Raw genomic sequence first — 18,863 nt, forward strand, 5'->3', positions numbered from 1 at the left:
CTGACCTCCCTCCTGTGACCTGGTCTCACAGGGATAAAGTGTTGCAGACAGCAGTTGTCAGGAAGCAGGTGTGTGCACAGACTTCCATGTGTAGACCTTTGGCAAATGCTGAAAAATTGATTTAGCAAATTATCGTCTAGAGACAGGACATCACCCGCCGAAAGCTAGCTAAAGGTGATAATGATGTTTTAACGATCCATCAGTTTTTATGTGTTGTGACTAAATAATAATCAACAGTTAAAGATGAATAACTTAGGTTAACCTTGTGTGTGGGACCACGGTAACAAGTGCCATAAATGTGTAAATCCAAAGCTGTCTGGCTGTCTAAATAACAACGTCTTGCAACAGATAAGCACCTCACTCTGAACATCCACTCTGATCCCCTCGTGATCCCCAAATCAGTTCTGGAGTAAACTCTTAACCCAGCAGTCTGATGTTTCTAGAGCAGAGAAATCACAGACGAACAGGAGAAACCATACTCTTCTTCTTCCTCCATGAGTCACTTCCAACACAGCTGCTCCTCTTGCCTGCCACAATAAGCTGTGCTCAGCTGCAGGAGCGGAAAGTTAGGAGGGCGTCTGGGGCTAATATGTGGTTCACGATGACACACAAGATTGCATTCCTTGCAAGAAGTAGCCAAACTAAATTATAATGATTGTGTTCTTGAAGTGTACTAAAAATGACTGTGCCACATAAAGCCATCAGTAGTTTATTGGAGTGTGTCGATTAATGGATTCTGCACTTCCTGCCTCTCCAGATAAAACTGACTTAAAGCCTATATCATAAACACTCTAAGTATGAGAGGGTGCATTGCTCTTTTTTAAATTTTCTTGGTATGTATTGATTGTGTTTTAATTTATTGGAAAATATCCACAGTGTGGTGGTTAAACCTCTGCCAGGGCCTGCTAGTATGCCATCAAATCAATAAAAAAGTGATTACTCATCTAGGATGCCTTTATCATTATGGATCCAGAATCAAGATTGATTGTTGCCAGCAGACACTCTGGATTTTATAATGTCTTCTGTATTTTGTCCAGCTCCATACTTGGAATACCAACATTCCTTTTATTTCCCTGGTCCAGTCTACAGGTTTTATGTTTTATATTAGCTGTGAATTGGTGTTAAATCTTGTTCCTTGGCCATCTATCATCATCACTAAGTTTGTGACCACTGTTCCTCTTTACTCATGCAGTTTCTTAACATTGAGACCAGGAATTAAAACATGACTATTTCAATTAATTTTACAGGATTTTTTTCAACCTGGCATTGAGTCGGAGGCACAGTATCTGTATCAGAGTATCTTTTAAAGATTGCAGACATGGAAATTTGCTGCAAGGAAGATTATTTTGCTCTTTTGGATGAAGCACATTATTCCAAATAACACTTTGTGACACAATCCTCTAATGGAATGTATTCCCAAGTAAACTTTACTTCTCAGTGGACATCATATATCAAGTTTTGGACCCTTACTTAGAAACTATTGGACCTCTGTGGTCTTTTTCCATTCCACAAGAGTTTCTACACTGGTCTAGCCTGTCTTTGCACTTTTTCTATAAGAAACTTTATTTTTCTGTTACCTTGCTAATTGTTTTAATAACTATTCATTGTTGCCTTTTATTTTATCGGGATCTGAGAGGGTTGGGTGATGGATATAATGCCCATTTTTCTTATGATTTGAAACTATATTGTCTTATTCTTACCTACTAATTTTGCCCAGTCCTGTCAAAGCTGTTTAATTACATAAACAAATGTTGCATTTGCAATTTAAAGTAAATTCAAGATACTTGTTAAATATATTTTTCATGTGCAATGTACTATCCATGCTTTCATAAACGTACAGGGGGTGTCTGGTGCAACATGATGCTACTTCTGTGAAGCCTTGGTGTAAATTCTGTTGACAGTATCAAGGAAGTTGTTGATTGAGGCTGTAGTGTGGTGTGGTGGTACATTGGATTGAATCAGATTTTAAGGTATTCCCGTTCACGCCCCAACCCCCACCACTGAAATTATAAACAAAAAAGTGAGCTAACATAATGCAAGAGAGGATAATGCAATTCATTTGATTGAACAGATGTTTGGATATTGTGTCAGTCCACCCCCTGCATTTAGTATCTGTGTGAACAGAAAAATTCTGAATGAAACCCTATACAGCCTCTCTTAGCTTTGTGTTGAACCTCACTAATACAAAAGGCATTCATCAGAGAACAAGCAGAGAGAACAGCCACTGATGTCATTGAGTTTTGAGGTCCAGACAGACACTGGGAGAGATTCAAACATTTTTCACATTTCTAAACACAGAGATTAAAGGCTTATATTCAGGCTTTTATCTTATAAACAAGAGGCCTTAGGAAAACATTTTAGCGCTTTGTGTGCTCAATGATCCTTAAGTGACCACGGAGAAAACCACCATGCAACACATATGAATAGATCAGAATGGATCACAACAGAGTCTGACATATTCACTGAAAGATGAGACTTAACTTTACACAGCTTTAACCACAACAATGATGCAAACATGGCTCGCTTTCCTCTCAACTTTGGGAAACATCACTTATGGTTTACACCAATAGAGATTTTCACTCCTCTTTACAACTCAGACTAAGCAAAAGCAGACAATGTTTCTTTTACTCCCACCAGGGACTAAGATTGGGTAAGCTGTTTGCTCAAATGTAATTAGTGCTGAATTTATTATTTTTTCCCCACAGTATCTGACAATTTATTGTTGAATTTAAGAACATTTTCCACTTCCTCAGCTGCATCAGTGCCATAAGTGATGAAAGATCCTTTGATTCACATGCTCATATGATTTGCATGAGTGTTCTGCAGATGTAAGACATCTCAGTGCCATGTGCAACACGCATTACAAGCGGACACAGTGAATCCTCTTGTAACCAGATAGAGCCATCCAAACTGCCCAACATGCCTCAACCGATTAAGAAGGCTCTTGGCTGACGTTCACACAAACCATAGGGGCCTCTTCTGTTTTTTTTTTTTTTTTTCCTCCATCTACTGTATGGCTCCTTTCCTCTGCTTTGAAGAAAGCAACAAAGGTTGCCCAATCTTCTCCTGCTCTGAGTGGTCCCCTTCAAAGCCATGGGTGGGCTGCAAGAGGAGATTCTCCTAGTGCTTGAGCTTTTTATGTCAACTGGGCTCTACAATCGCCCGGCAATGTCTGGAATGGAGGTGAGAGGACTGAGTAATTTCAGCTTCAGTTGGGGCCTCAATCATCAGGCAATTGAAAACAATATGGGCACTTTGTTCATTCTGATTGCTTAAAGTTACTTCAGTTTGTTGAACATGGTTTAACTGCCTGACTATACTCTTTAGATAATAATATCAATAATAATAAGAGATAACAGATATCAATCTGTAAAATATGTAGTTCTTAACTACTTGTTCTGGTTTAATCAGTCTCAAATTGTGTTGTGAATATCATCACATGCTGCTGTTATTTCTGAATCCCTCCCTCGCCTCAATATTCATTCTAAAGTGAAGAGAAAATGACTTGTGAGGTTAACAGTGAAAAGGATATTATGTTTCATTAACTGCCCTGCAATATAAATATGACTTATCCCACTTCTGCCATGGACTTCAGCTTACATCAGCTCTAAAAATAACAGTGGAGTGTTGTTTCTTGGCCTTGAACATACTTGAAGCTGATAAAGACAAACAGATACCCTAGATGGCCTGGCTAATATTTACAGTGGATCACAATATCCATTATGATCCCACAGCTGTGTATCATGCCTCCCACTCTGAAAGGTTACACTGTTGTGAACCTGAATACGAGTGGACAGCTCTGAAATCATTAACACATCACCACAAAACGCCACACACTTTCTACCTTTGCCAAATGGCTCACGATGAACATGCCTGACGTGTCTGTTGGCCCCCAGCCAGTAACCACAACGTGAAACATGGGAAGCCACAGGTGTTCCAGTGCTACAGCACATAGTGGAGTCACAGAGAGATAAAAAGAGGACATAGTTAATATGTCAGACTCCATACATAGAAACAGCTATTGTCTACCTGATAAAATAGAAATGAAATCTGCATGGTCTCACATTGTATGTGCAAAAGGCTTGAGAGGGATGGGAAATCAGAGGGAGGAAGATACAAAGCAGAATTAGGTGGAAGACTACTGTCTTTCATTAAGGGGCCAAAACATAATATCACAATCTATTTAATAGTAATCACGATCCACAATCTAGATTACAATCTTTTTCCTCAACTTCAAAATGCCATTGATACTTGAACATTTCTGATTTTAACCAGTTTTAGATACATGTTAGATACGTTAAAGATAAATATATACATAAAAACATCTATATATAGATTTTGCTACATGATGAAATTCATCCAATTAGCATTATCATCTATTTGAAACAGAAGTATAAGGACATTAACTAATGCATTCTCTATGCCTTCCCCAAAAGTTGTTTCTGCCCTTCCTTACAGTCAATCAAGAAAAAGGCACCCACTTTCATTTAGTAAAAGACATAACAGAGCAAGTAGAGCATGACAGCTACACACAAAACATGACTAAGATTTTGAACTGAGGAAGATAAAGGAATCAAATGGTTTGTGCAGAAATGTAAACGTAGCACATTCTTTAATCACAATTGTGCCAGTCTTTCCACACAGGTGTTTTCTTTCATGACATTTTTGAGTACGAGAGTCCAGTGTCCAATTTGGACAGCATGCAAAAAAAATGGAACAAGAATGACTGTCACGTCCCTCCAAAATCAGGCCTAAAAAGGTCATGTCAATCTTTATTTTTCCAGCTGATGTCAGCTTAAAGACTAAATCAATCTCTGCACATGAATGTGACAAAAATCCAATAAATCCTCCTTCAAAGTAAAACAGCAATGGTAAATGATTCAAGGCTATCCAGCTGTGGCAACACTACTTGATCCAAGGTGAGAGAAGAAATAACATCGCTGTTCCACAGACTGCTGGGTGAGTGACAGTTACTGTAACGACAAACAGAGAAAATATTAAGTGTTTTGGTTCTCTGAAGCATTTCTCATATTCTCCTGATAGATGCAGTCAGGGAAAGAGACATTTCCTTACAAAGAGACTGACATCAAAGCTGAGGGAAAGAAAAGGAGCCAGCATGACATGTGAGGGAGGATGTGAGATCAATTCCATGGCACACTGGGATTTGGCTGAAGGCCAGAAGGATACTGAGTTATAGGTCAGGTTTCTTTTTTCTAGTCAATGCTGGCACTCAAACTCTTTCTGCCCGTATATCATGACCACAACTACAAACTTAAATATGACAAATATGATAAATCAAGCAATGTCTGAAACTCTGCAAAAACTTAAGATATAGCTGAGGAGGTGGCACATTTAGACATAGTGTACACAGGGTCATTTAGTAGATAACATGGCAAAAAACACACACAAAAAACAAAAGAAAAGTGTAGCGGTTGAACTGTTTGAGTGATTGTCTGCCAACCTAAACATAATTAGGCTAATTACAAGAGGAAAACAATGTTTGCTCAAAATTCAAAAGTGAATATTTTGATATCGCTCACCATTTACATCATTGCTCCTCTTCTTCAATTTATGTGATTCGAATCGAATGTTAAACAAGCTTTTGAAAACATGGACTTGGGCTCTGGAAAATGAGATGGTATTAGGGTTAGGATGTCTACTGAACTGGCATACAGTACATAAGACAGTAGAACATGGTGGTGTACGATGATATCCTTGTTGGGGTCCACCACTAACCCCAGTCCAACCCTAATGGGCATTTTTCAGCTTCTACTGAAATTTTAAAGCGAACACAATTGATGATTACTAAACAAAACAATCATCAGATTGAGTGTTAAAAATCAAAGTAATTGTTAATGGCAGCCCTGAACTGATTCAATTAAACACACGATGGCATTTAAACAATGTCAAGTATGCGTTTACTCAGTCTGCGCATCCTCTCTCTGCTCTGGATAAAGAGAGAGGGCAAACACTGGCTGTGCTGAGGCACCTCAAACCTCAGTTCTAAACCATCCCAGACCCTTGTGTAAATATACAATAAACAATTCTCCGCAGACATCAAATAACTGTTGGTTTGGGCAAAAACAAACTCAGATTCCTTCCAAATTCTCCTTCCTGCGAGCAGTCAGCTGTTTAAAGTCTGTGGCTACTGAGGTTACACACCTGTCCACTTCAACAAGGACAGCTCCAGTCTCACAGCAGTGGTAAACCCCAGAGCGGTCTGGTTCACATGGCACCCATTCTTAGTGGTCCGACTCACATGTTGTGATGTGCCACTTTGAAAATTTCAAAAAATGTAAGTTATAACAATTTTTAAGCAAACATCTGATTTTCTGACATGAGGTTGGCTGGCTGTCAGAAGTGAGGGTTGGGGAATATAAGGGACAGAATATCATCATGTCCTACATTGAAGGTCAATAATAGGACTGTAGCTAGTTTTGGCCCCCGTTCAGGCTGCACGCTCACCCTTCTCCCACCGTCCTGTAAACACGGTGAGGAAAAAATACTCCCCTCTTGGATGAAAACGTAGACAGCTCTCCTATTTTTTGGATGGGTGAGAGGCAGCGCTGAGGGGCCTTACAACTGGAACCAGATGGCTTCTCAATGTGTGCATGCCTTTGCTAAGTGCGTGCATGTGAACGTGAGCATATGCGTGTGCTTATAGTGGTCTATAACCTCGTTCAGTATTTAAAGCGGATCCACCAAAGAGCAAACAATTAGCCTCTAATCCTTCCCAAAAAATGGAAAATGTTGCATTTTAGTTGCGAGGGACAAAATGAGAGGAAACATTGTCCTGCACCGATGCCCGTAAATGAAGCACTAACCTAAGCTATGTTGTTATCTCTCTGTTCAGGGCTTTTGGGATCATGGCCAAACAGAGGGTATATAAAAACGGAGCGAGGGAAAGCGTGAGGTGAGTGATACCATCAAACCTTCCACCAATCGAGTTTTGCTATCAGCTGCGATTTGAAAAGAAAGACCCACTCCACTCGCCTCTCTTCCTGAGATGTTTGCAGCCTCAGATTTCTCCTTTTTGGCATAGTGTTGTTTTGGTTGGCCTCCTGGGGTGACTCTAAGTCCGTGATCCCATTTTGGGGTCTGTTTGCAGGAAGTCAAAGGGATGAGAGACCAAGCCATCTGATCTGCCTCTGTCTCTCATGGGTGCCACGTGATACGCACGTTTTTAATTATTCCTCGCTTGCTTGGCACTCGCCGGTCACATTGGACTGATTGCTTAAAGTGACCCTGAAGTGCTGTGCTGTACTGAGGATCCTTAATATTACCATTTTACGTCAAATTAGTGTGTACATACAGATTTTTTAAGAGGCTGTAAACCCACTAAGAATTGGCAACCAGCTCCTCTCCCGTTGCCAGTAGAAGAGTTTGCCGTTTTGTGTTTTTATTAGCCGTGACAGCCAGTCTGTGTGTGTGTGTGTTATCAAGGTAAAATGTGGTCACCTTTTGTAGCAAGAACTACCACAGAAGCAGTTTTGAGTACTTTTCCAGGTGTTTATATGTCTGTCTGTCTATGGAACGATTTTATCAGCATGATGCCATCACAATTGCGCAAGATGCAGTCATGAAGCTTTAAAGGACTGTTGTGGTTGAAATGAAGGCATAGTTTGAGGAGGGGTGGTTCCAACCATGAGCACTGAGCACCCATGTTATAATATAGAGATGACAGCTGACATATTATGGGTCAGAGCGTGAACATGTTGAGGGGTGTCATTGCTGGTGTGATCCCATCGAAAGATTTTCTGGGGTGTCACGCTCGATGTCACGCATGCTGTCAGGAAAACAGAAAAGAGCGCAAAGCAGCAAGGAGGCTCGTGACAAAGTGAAGGCGGTTAGTTGTTATATCTTCTACTCCAGTTCTTTCTTTCGAACTTAATAAACAATACTCAAGCAATGGTTGAATGCAGAGAGATGGAAAACACAATTGTTTTGTTGTTTGTCTTTGTTAAGCATCTTTGAGTATTCAGAAAAGCGTTACACTAAAACGATTTGCGCGCCAAACTGGAACTTTAACGCGGGCCATAGCATTGCCCTGGATGTCCATCTGGGTGTCATGTGTCCATCACTGAAGATCGGAGCTGGAGTTGATAAATACTTGTGACACTGTGGAGTCCTTTGAGCTTTGATTGAATACTGATTGTACACTTTCCCAATGAAGACAAAAGCCAGATGTTAGTGGGTGTGAGTGGATTTTTCTTTCAACCAGTGAGAAATTACTACATGCGGTCCCATTGTAAAGGTTCAATTTGACGGAGCAACTAGATAAGATGTCAGATAAATGTATTAATGGATATTCCGATTTTCCCAGAAAGAATTTGACCTGATGCAGTGAACAGGATATAAGCCTAACATTGGTTACAATTAACTACTGCTCTGTCAAAAAATATATAAGACATTTCAAGTTGCTCTTCTTTTTAACAGGCAGGTTAACTACTGGACTTGTTTTTTATGTGTGTTCACGAAACTGCAAATAGCTTAGTGCAGATTTGGCAGAGTGTGTGGAAAAGACAGGCACTGTGGTTGGGAGCACCACCATAACCCGCAGGTGATCTTATCGTCTTAAGTCAGTGTGTTGACATCCCACACACACACGCAGTAGACACACACACACACACACACACACACACACACACACACACACACACACACACACACACACACACACACACACACACACACACAGGATAATACATCAATTAGAAAAACAAACACAGAAAAGGCCCACACATAACAGTGTATATTTTCCATGCAAGTGTATTGTCAGCTGCCAGGAACTCATCTTCCAACACGATTTTTCGAGAGGCATAATCGTAGTGAATTTACTGCTCATCTTCTTCCATCTCAGCAGCCACAGAGTTTCCAGTTGTCAACCTGATGATCAAAACTACCAATTTGACAAAATTACAGTGTCAAAAAAGAAACGCAAGTCAACGGCGGTCACGATGAATCATGCACTGGGCCTGGATTATAAGAGGTTGTAAAACACAAGGCAGATAATCCGCTAAGAATGTGTCACCTCTGATTACAGCTGTCACTCCTCAGCTGAGATCAGTGTGTTGACAGATGAACCTGCTCTTAAAGGGGAATACCAGCACACTGCAGCATTCAAATGCATGATTTTTACATTTGAGAATAATAACTAGTTGCTATAAACAAAATGTTTGTGCCACCCGCACATCTGTGGCGTGTGATTGATGTACAGCAGGCTCCATAAAAAAATCATTTCCAACGAGCATGACTGTGACGGAGTTCAAGATGATTTTCTGGGGATCAAGGAGAACTTTCTGGATTGCAGTTGAATAGATTTACCACATCAAATCTCAGCCCAGCATCGCATAAATGTAATTAATTGCCAGAGGAGCAGCTTCTGACTCTACATCTGCAAAAGCTTGTTTGAGGCCTTTACTTTAGAAGAGCTGCTGATGATCACAAAACACATGTGACATTTGTTCATTCTTAACTTTGTATCCCCATTTAAAAACTCTGCTGCCCACAGTCAAGTCTCTCTCTCCGCCTCCATCCCCGTCTTCAAATTCTCTGTACCATCACATCATCACAACGAGTCTCAGAAACTAAATGACACATAAGAAGAGGCCTTTGTAGACAACACTAAAATAAGCACAAAACTACTTTAATCAGGCCCTCACTACCACATCTAGTCTGCCGACAACAATAACAGCTCAACAGTTTCAACAGTTTGTGGCCAAATGCTAACACGCAGAGTCGGACAAGCTGAGTTTGTTTTCTAAATCGCAGGCTGCTGTGCTGGTCAAACAAATACGGACAAAGATCAAACCATCCCCACTACTGGATACCTAACAAAAACTCCTCTTCTTTTCTATCAAGGACAGAAGTGGGAGTTATACTGTATAACAGCTGTAATGATAAGTTGAAATAAAGAAAATGAGTTGCCAACTCTTTGGATAATTGCTTAATTGTTAAAGTCAATTCTTCTTTGTTATCAATTATAGTCAATGCAGAATTTGGGGTTTTAGACAAAGGAAGCAATGTGTAAATGTCACTTTGGGATAGGTGAACATGTGATGAGCATTTTTTCATGATTCTTTGACTTTTTGTTTTTCCATCCTAGTTCTGTGGGCTCCCTGCCTCACCTTTTAGATGTTTACCTTCTTCAACACACCTGATTCAAAGAAATGGGTCGTTGTCTGAGCTCATCGTTTAAATCGGGTGTGCTGGAGTAGCGAAACATCCATGCCATGCGGGGGAAGGGGGCCACCAGGACCGGGACTGCAAAATGCTGTGATAGACTAAGCAATTTATCTACTAATTGTGAAAATAATTGGCAGATTAATTGATAATGAAAATAAGAGTTAGTTGCAGCCCGGTACTGTATGACAATCAAACAGACAAATATCCAGCAAGCTTATATTGGTTGTTACAGTGCAGTATCTATTACATCTATATCAACCCTATCTATTCATCTGACAGCATTGAATTTGGCCTTTAAGTTCCAAGAGGGGTTCCGCTGGAAACCACTCTAGACAAAAGTGTCACCTGAACACTTTATATGCTAATCTGAGTGGCTAGAAAATAGGTCAGGCTAAAGAGGCTACACCCAAAACACCCACGGATAAACCTTTGTGTGTTGCCTGATAGGCACTTCTAGTATACAAAGAGCCTGGACAGCTTCGCTGCATGATTGCAACAAATCACTGAGCCAGAGCTGGAGCAGTAAAAAGTTGTTTAATAGACCATTACCTCTTTGGGTGAGCACTAAACTTGGATGCATGGATTTCCGCCTGGTCCATGCAGAGCCTTATGTGTATGTGTGAGCTAATGACTGTGATTAGAGGAGCCTGGATTAAGTCTCGCTGTGGTTCACGACAAATAAACACACATACACACAAATTGAAAGCTCGCCCTGTGATGTGTGTATTTGGAGAAAGCCAGAAAACAGAAAAAACATAAAGATAGTTATTTACTACTTACTTAAAATACATGCAATGGGTTTCCCACTAAATAGTGTTTAACAGCACAGATTACATACGTGACTGTAACCAGCTCATCAGTCATGCTGATGGAGGGGGCCTCGGGAATAAACAAAATGTCTCAACACTGTGGGCTAATTTATTTTAAGTGAGGATGCATTCAAATTAATTTATTTTACACTACACATATCTAAAAAGCAATGGTAATGTTTGATGCAAGTATTTTTTGATATAAAGCCAAAACAAGAGTGGTGATATTAGTTCAGGCCTGTCAACTTGCACAAAAGGAGCATCTCTAAAGGATTTCCAGAGATTCAGAAAATCACTGTGTTAAAGCCACTCTGATGCCTCTGTACATTTTGTGCTGGCTATTCTCCAAAGGCAGTTCATCATAACAGCGTGAAGCTTTTCTATTTTCATTGCATAACATCTCTCTTTGCACAAAGAAAATACAATAAGGGGGCTCCTCTTTGGGTACATTCTATGAAATGACAGCAGGGAAATGCTCAATCCCTTAATACAGAGCAAGTACACATTCTAAAGAATACCATGCCATTTGTCTCTGGAAGACTAAAGAATTATCTCCTGTGTGGAGCAGGAAAATCACCCAGTAATTCAGCACTTGTGGGGCTACGAGGTAAGCCCTCTAGTCAGATAAAATTAGGCTCAAATGTCTGGACAAGTTACAGTAACAGTGACCACCTCGCCTGGGGGAAATAAATCAGCTCGCCACACGGGCAGCCACTAAGGGAGACCAGAGAAGGGCAACAGGTGGCTGTCAACTTAGAGAGAAAGAGGGTCATCATCCACTTAGAGAGGAGCGGCAAGTCTGTCTGCCACTCCCCAGGCTCCACTAAGCTAAGCCAAGCACCAGCAGGAGGAGGAGCGAATAAGGTAAAACCAGTTCAGCGCAGTGTGTGGACAAATGTTCACAACTAAAGCCGTGTTCAGCATGTGACCTCTGACATCAGGTTGAACAGAGGATGTCTGGCAGCATCTCCTAATAATACTATCAACAATAATGATTTGGCAATGTTTGAAAAGCCAGTTTACATAAGATACCATAGGATTACTGTAGAGTTCCAGTCAGGTGCACCTAAGAGAAATCCTATTTGTAATTAACATGTGCAAACTAGACCTCATTAGTAACAAGCAAATGCTGTCTGTGCCCAATGGTTTAGTGAGCTAACCTTTGCATAACACATCATGCATCAGCAGGTAGAATAAATAACCAGGGCCGACTATCAAGAGATAGTTCTCAGAGCTTAGTGACTTCACTAAAATGAAAGATTTCTGGGTCTGTGGTTTACCTCTACTGCACAAGAGAACAGAACGACCAAATTCTGACAACTTACAGCCTAATAGCTTTTCCAGGCATCGGGTTATTTTTACACTTGATGAGGCACCGTGTGTCTTTGTGCGAGTCTGTGTGCTCCTCCACATTCTGCTATTGACAACCGCAGTGATCTTCGCTCACAAAGTCACTGGCAAATTACTTAACTGCCGGCTTGTGTACTCATTTCTCGCATTATACATGAGTTAAACGAGGTAGCAAAACAATTAACACCTATTAAAACAGTCAGAGAGACGCAGGAAAAGTACGCCTCAAATGGGAATTTCAGCCAAACCCTACATTGTAGTTAGCATCCTCAGATTAATCAGAAGCCAACCTCTGATAAGCTCATCGTATGAGTGTGTGTTTGCACGCGTGCCACGTGCATGCATGTTTGCATATGTTTTCACTCAGCTCTTTGTGCTAGTTTCCCTCACATTACTCAAAGACACCAGGAGGCCCAATAAAACAAAGTGACAGAACACAGTAACTCCAGAAACATAAAATGTTCTCAGCCTTTCCACCGTGCCAGTGTTCTGCTTTTCACAGTGCCGCTGAAATGCTATTATTTCTCGCTCAAATTAAGATCCTAGGCTGTTTCCCAAAAACTGCCACTGTGCAAGTTCAACAAGGACCTCAATAAAATAATCCACTGCTAATGGAGGTAATTAAAGTTCGTACCTCACTGGCGATATAGACTGAGGAAGGCAGGCTGACCAACACAAAGTGAGAGGTGACAAATGTAGATGTTTAGATTACTGCACAGTTTATTACTCACCGATGCAGGCATGGACTCTGACGGACAGCTGCGTCCGAAGAATGATGCCGTGTTTCTTGCCTCTCCTGTGAAGCGAAAAAGACAAATAGAGAGAAAAAGAAATGTTAGTTGGACAGTAAGCCATGCATGATTATTTAAATTTGTGTGTATGTGTGTGTGTGTGTGTGTGCGCATGTGCTTTTGACAGTGTGTATATGGGGTAGGGTTTACACACAACTGTATCAAGATAAAGAAACAAAACGTCTGTCTGAATCTGCGGCAGCCATCAATATGCCGGGGCCAGGCAAGCGCTGACAAGAAAATATATCTGAAGCGCCACTGTGCAAAATCTTCAAGCTGAAAACTTTCTTAACAAATGATACCGTTCAGTCTTATCCAAATCTTTCAATATTTGCAGCGTGAACACAACAGGGGAGAGAGGAAAGGACTCTGAAGGTAAAAATGAAGGATAGGAGTAGCTCAGAGGTCAACTCCACCCCCTGTGTTAATGGAGATATGCCAAGACCCTATCACTATCCTGTCAACTGATTACAATGTCTGAATGACAATCCAAAACAAAGACAACAACAATGCGCCCCATTTCTATTCAATTGTGAAAGCGAATGTGAGAGCGGTGTAGTTTGTCATCACACAAAGGATAATCTGACTACTTAGAGGCCCACTCCCTTACTTACGTACAGAGTTTGACCAAAAATGCGCCTTTTAAAGCTATAAGGCAGGCATTCATTATTGTTTTTCTTCTTATAGTGTCAAAACCAACAACGTGTCAGTCTATCTATCTATTCAGTATTTCCCAGCTTCTCTACCCTGTCTGTGGCAGTCAGCCTCAAGCTCAATTCTCACAACTGAGGATTTAAATCGTCAAAGGATCAACTAATTTCCTTTTACAGTTGTTGGCCTGTAGGCTTAACCAATGTTATTCTGACGGGATTTAACACTGAACTTCAGCTGTGGATTTAATACAAACTTGCTGCATTGTTCTTACAGTTGAATGTTTGAGCTTCACTGTGTAGAATGATGCAAAGTAGTAGAGTTTGACTGTAAAAGGCTGTTTTCACATTCACTGCTAAAAGTGTCAAATTTTCTCTGTGCTCATTGGAAATCCGATTTATAGAGGCGGCTTACGAGCATTATTTGCGACATCATAGATAGTCTGAGAGCCAATTCTTGTCCAACATTTAGCGTACACAGGTAAGATGTGGAAACTTGAGGCCTTCAGTGCACATGCAGATTGTGCCTTTAACCTCCCAACTGGGCTGAAGAGGCATACAAACAAACCCATTAGACACAACTGTAGACAAGAGCACAGCAGGTAGAGTTGCTCAACAACCCCCCCCCCCCCTCGGTCGGCTCTCTGACAAATGGGCTTTTATGCCGCCTGCACAAAGGCTTTGTGATTGTTCGGATTGGCACAGCACCAACAGCAGACTGTTGCTGTTTGTGACAATCAGGCAGCAGTGGGTCTGACAGAGAGAGAAAAAGTCCATCAGCACAGAAGGCAGATCATATTGCTCCACACATTCAGACAAACAGACACTGACATGCACACAGCCAGATTACATGGCAACGGACGTCTACATATGCTCACTGTTATCAAATATAATATCCAGCAACAAGCAGAGGCGACGCAGGAGCAACATCTGTCAACATGGACCTTAACTGGCGAGATGAGACGGCAAACAGGAACGTAATCCTCTGCGATGCTGTTGAGGCAAACGAGTAACCAGAGCCGTTTTGTCACGAACGTCTGCTTTCTCTCCGCCTGGCTGCAACAGTATCCCTGTGCTTAACCAAGACCTGAAGCTACACAGGCCAACGTGCTCATTATCAAATTAAACAAATGTGCATGGAATATAAGTGAGGTTTTCAGACCCCCCCCCCACCACCAATTAAACATGAAAATTGTGGACACTCCCACAGACAGTGCTGCAGGCCTGTAAAGGGTGGAGCCAAAAGTTATAGAAATAATCATAACTATAAAGACTGTGAGCCAAACAACAAATTGGCTACAAGTTGGGATATAATACCTTCTGAATTCCCTGGTCCTCTTTGGTCAAACGTTTTAACGTGCCAGGATGTTCTGGTTTCTTCCAGTGGTGGTACTGTATAATCAACTGAAGCCAAGCTCCTATTAACTCTGATTCATCATGTGCAACATCATGCTCCCGAAAAACCTTTGTTGCTTCCATTTGAATAACCATGTCTATTTCTAATAATCTCATGAAATGAATAAATGTGACCGCTGCCCAAAACAAATACTTTTTACTTACATTTTACTTCCTGACCATTACCCAAGGCACTGGTCAAAATAAGATGACTTTATAAAAGATAAACTGGAAACATATGTCTATTTTATTCTTTCTGTACTTGAAAAGAAGCAGCACACTGTATATCTTTCACTTAATAGCATAAATCTGATATTCATCATCATCACTTTGAATATTTAATGTTATAAAACAGAATGCAGCTGCAGAAACGCGACAACTAAATCTTCCAAGTTGATACCTCACACTGTTTTCTTCTCATTTTTCCTTCATTCTCTTATGAGGCAGCAACAATTAGTCAATTTATCAATTTTTAAGCAAATCTGTCAAACATTTGTGCTGGTTCCAGCTCTGCAAATGTAGGATTTTCTTCTTTTCTTTGTCATTTTTGACAGCACAGGTTGAGTTTGGGGGTTTTAGACTGTTGGTTGGACAAAAGATGTCATTTAAAGACATCATATTGGGCTCTGGGAAATTGTGATAAGCATTTTTCACAACTTTTTGACATTTTACAGACTAAATGATTAATTATGAATATAATGGGCAGATTAATCTTTAGTTACAGCCCCATTCTCTCCTCACTGCTCTGTTGTAGAGCACCCTCATAAAGCGCGGTCTTAATCCTAATACCCAGAGCAGCAGCAACTGGACCAATGGATGCCTGCCAGCTCCATGCTCTCTGGCTTTATCTAGGGGAGCATTACTGGCACTGTTTATGAAACAGCACAAAATGTGTACCCGCAGAAAGTGAACACACATACTTGGGATACAGTAAAGCCAGCGCTTCTCCTCGAAGACCAATTAATACCAGACAAGAAGGCCCCACAGAGCTCTACTGAGTCAGCACTTCTTGGTGAACACCCCCTGCATCTACAGAGGTCTACGGAGGGACCCGCAGTGCCTGAGTAGATGGGGGGGGGGAACGAGCTAAGAGACCATCTACAAGGCTCATTTCTGTCAGAGGGGCTGCTTCACTGAGCATCGACCAGGTCTCTTATACACACATAACCACATGCACACACTGAACAATCACCAAGCTGTTCTATTCTGTTAATAATACCAATAAACCTCTCTGCAAACACAGAAGGGACAACCGGTGTTGTATTTCCCTCCTTGAAGTTTAAGCTGCACCGTGTTTGACAATTCCTCTGGTTCTTTTCAAATATGCCTTTTCTCCTCAAATGAAAATCTTCTGTGTGCTTGCGAGCGTCTGCGAAACAATGTCCAAGTGGGTGAGAAAAAAATGAAAATAATGAAAGCAGAGCTGTCCTGAGAGAGATGAAAGGATACGATGAGAAACTCTGAAAAAAGCTGAGGCCTGGAGAACAAGAGCAGTTGGATTTCGTTGCCTGGTTTCTAACTGGATGTCCAACACATCAAGATCACTCAATAAAGCCAAGAAAGGCACATTCAGCACAAAAGTTGTTGGCTTTCAGATGTGCTTAATATGCAGCAGGGCAGTGAAATGCTAAAAAGTTTCTGTGCTGTATCTCAGCTGCACAGTTCACATGCTGAATCAATGCAGTCAATAACAGCGCTTCATGTCATCTTCTAAAGACGAGCCAGGGAACATGGCCTTGAAGACTTTCAACTTAACTAATCATCTGCCCATCAATGTCACATGTTTGTAAGACTGCCCACCAATAGTCAACTAAACCGTTAGTCAATAGGAAGTGTCTTAGCTGACCAAGTCTTTATTAGTCGCAGAAAAGACCCCCCCACACACACACACACAAAAAAAACCTCACAGTCCATTAGGATGCTACACCTTGTCGTTAGGGCCTGAACAAAAGTAACATGGGAACCTCCTGTAACATGGACTAGAACTGTAGCCAGGCAAGCAGCCAACAGAAATGGGCTCAACCGCAGTTTGATTACGGGGAATATAGTATTAACTGTTATCAGGATGATTTAACATCTCGGCAGCTCCAACGAGGACTTTGACAACGGGGACAAGGGAGACAGGTTGAGGCAGAAAGGCCTGAAGCTGCAGAGGAGCGAGTTAGTAGCAAGTTCATTTGCGGTATACAAATTCCAAAAGTCTGCGAGTACTTGCTTTTGTTTCCCGTGCGACACTGTGTTTAAATACATCAGCAAAATCTCCAGTCTCCTTGCTGGTTGTTCGACACATTCAGAATCAAAGAATAAGACAACTAGTTGACTAATAACGTGAACAAACTACTACCGGTACTAGTCGACCGGGGAAATCTTTAGTGGGGGGCAGCTCTAAATATAAGTCCACACAAGAGTTCAATGCATTTTTTTCTATTAAAATGCTACAACGAGCCCACTCTTCAATCCACGTAATCCACAAAAATATCCAAAGGCTATAAATGTCTGTGAGCACATGTCAGGCCATCTGATCCGAACTGTGTCCCCCATCCTCACCTCAGCTCAAGGCTACAAATGCAGGAAATTGTGTGTAAGGGGGTCAATCAATCTATCACAGCTACAAACCTAAATGCCTACCTAAAACTGTACAGATATGTCTCAGCACATGTCTGGGCTATATGGTCACTTTATAACTTGAAGTGAGACTGTATTAGAGATGGGTCAGGGGATTTATGAGTCACAATCTCCTATAGCTGAGCTTCAAACACGGTGTGGAAGTGATTATGGCCCTTAAGCTCCCATGACATGGATATCTCCTGGCTCTGGAGCACTCTGTCAGAGGATCATACTTTAATCTGTTTGTAAAGACACTAGGTATGACACAGGCGCCTCAGGAATGTAACCTGTCATTAATATCAATTACAGATGGATCCAATGGCCGATGATCAGGGGAGTTCAGGAACTCAGGCAGTGTATGAATATAGTCAGTCTCATTCCAAAAGGTAGGTGGCTGGGTTTCAAGCAAAAAAACATAATGAAAGCACAACTGTGCTTGTTAGCTGGAGTTAGTGGTGTTACTTTGACATCAACTTGTAAAAGTAGGAAAAAAACAAAAAAAACTGGGAAACCCAAATTCTTGCATAGTTACAGATTGCTGTCAACAGATCTTGTGCATTAAGAGGAGGGTGAACAAATGGAACAGGTAAAGGTGAAATGCCTCGTCAGACCTTTTATTAGCTCAGTAATCATCAAATCAACAACACTGAGCAGTGGGGGATGTAATCACGGGCACATCAGCGCCATAAAGAGCCAGCGAGCAGAACTGCCCTATTTTTACGAAATAATTGGCTAACCACCTTCAACCCCCAGCCTCCTCAGACAACACTGTGTGGGTTTAATGACACACATCCATACCAGCCCCTGCCAGCTGGCATTACGCGGGCCCTGGCAGACTCGGCCTTCGACGAGAGAAGAAGTGGACCACTTTAACCTCACAGCTCTCAATAGCCTCCCATAAGCTCCTAACGATTTCAGATGAAACTGGGAAAGGACAGCCCGCTCGACGTCCAATAGAAACACAGCGCTAGAGAGCAGCTTATGAATTCCAAGTTAGACAAATAAATCCATACATGTTTGTGGTCCAGCCGACCAGGAACTCTCATGCCAACCTTCGGTTTGTGATCATCTAAAGT

At 41.4% G+C, this 18,863-nt stretch overlaps 1 protein-coding gene across 3 annotated transcripts in view; it reads right to left on the reverse strand.

Moving 5' to 3' along the window:
- fhod3b (formin homology 2 domain containing 3b) overlaps nucleotides 1-18,863 on the reverse strand; it is a 94,481-nt gene that overhangs the window by 66,470 nt on the left and 9,148 nt on the right. For all 3 annotated transcript variants that reach the window (XM_037075446.1, XM_037075445.1, XM_037075444.1), the window contains exon 3: nucleotides 13,076-13,140. In XM_037075446.1, the coding sequence (XP_036931341.1) occupies nucleotides 13,076-13,140 (65 nt within the window). The remainder of the gene's footprint in view (nucleotides 1-13,075; nucleotides 13,141-18,863) is intronic.

The sequence above is a fragment of the Acanthopagrus latus genome, chromosome 17 (genome assembly GCF_904848185.1).
Source record: "Acanthopagrus latus isolate v.2019 chromosome 17, fAcaLat1.1, whole genome shotgun sequence".
Lineage (NCBI taxonomy): Eukaryota > Metazoa > Chordata > Actinopteri > Spariformes > Sparidae > Acanthopagrus > Acanthopagrus latus.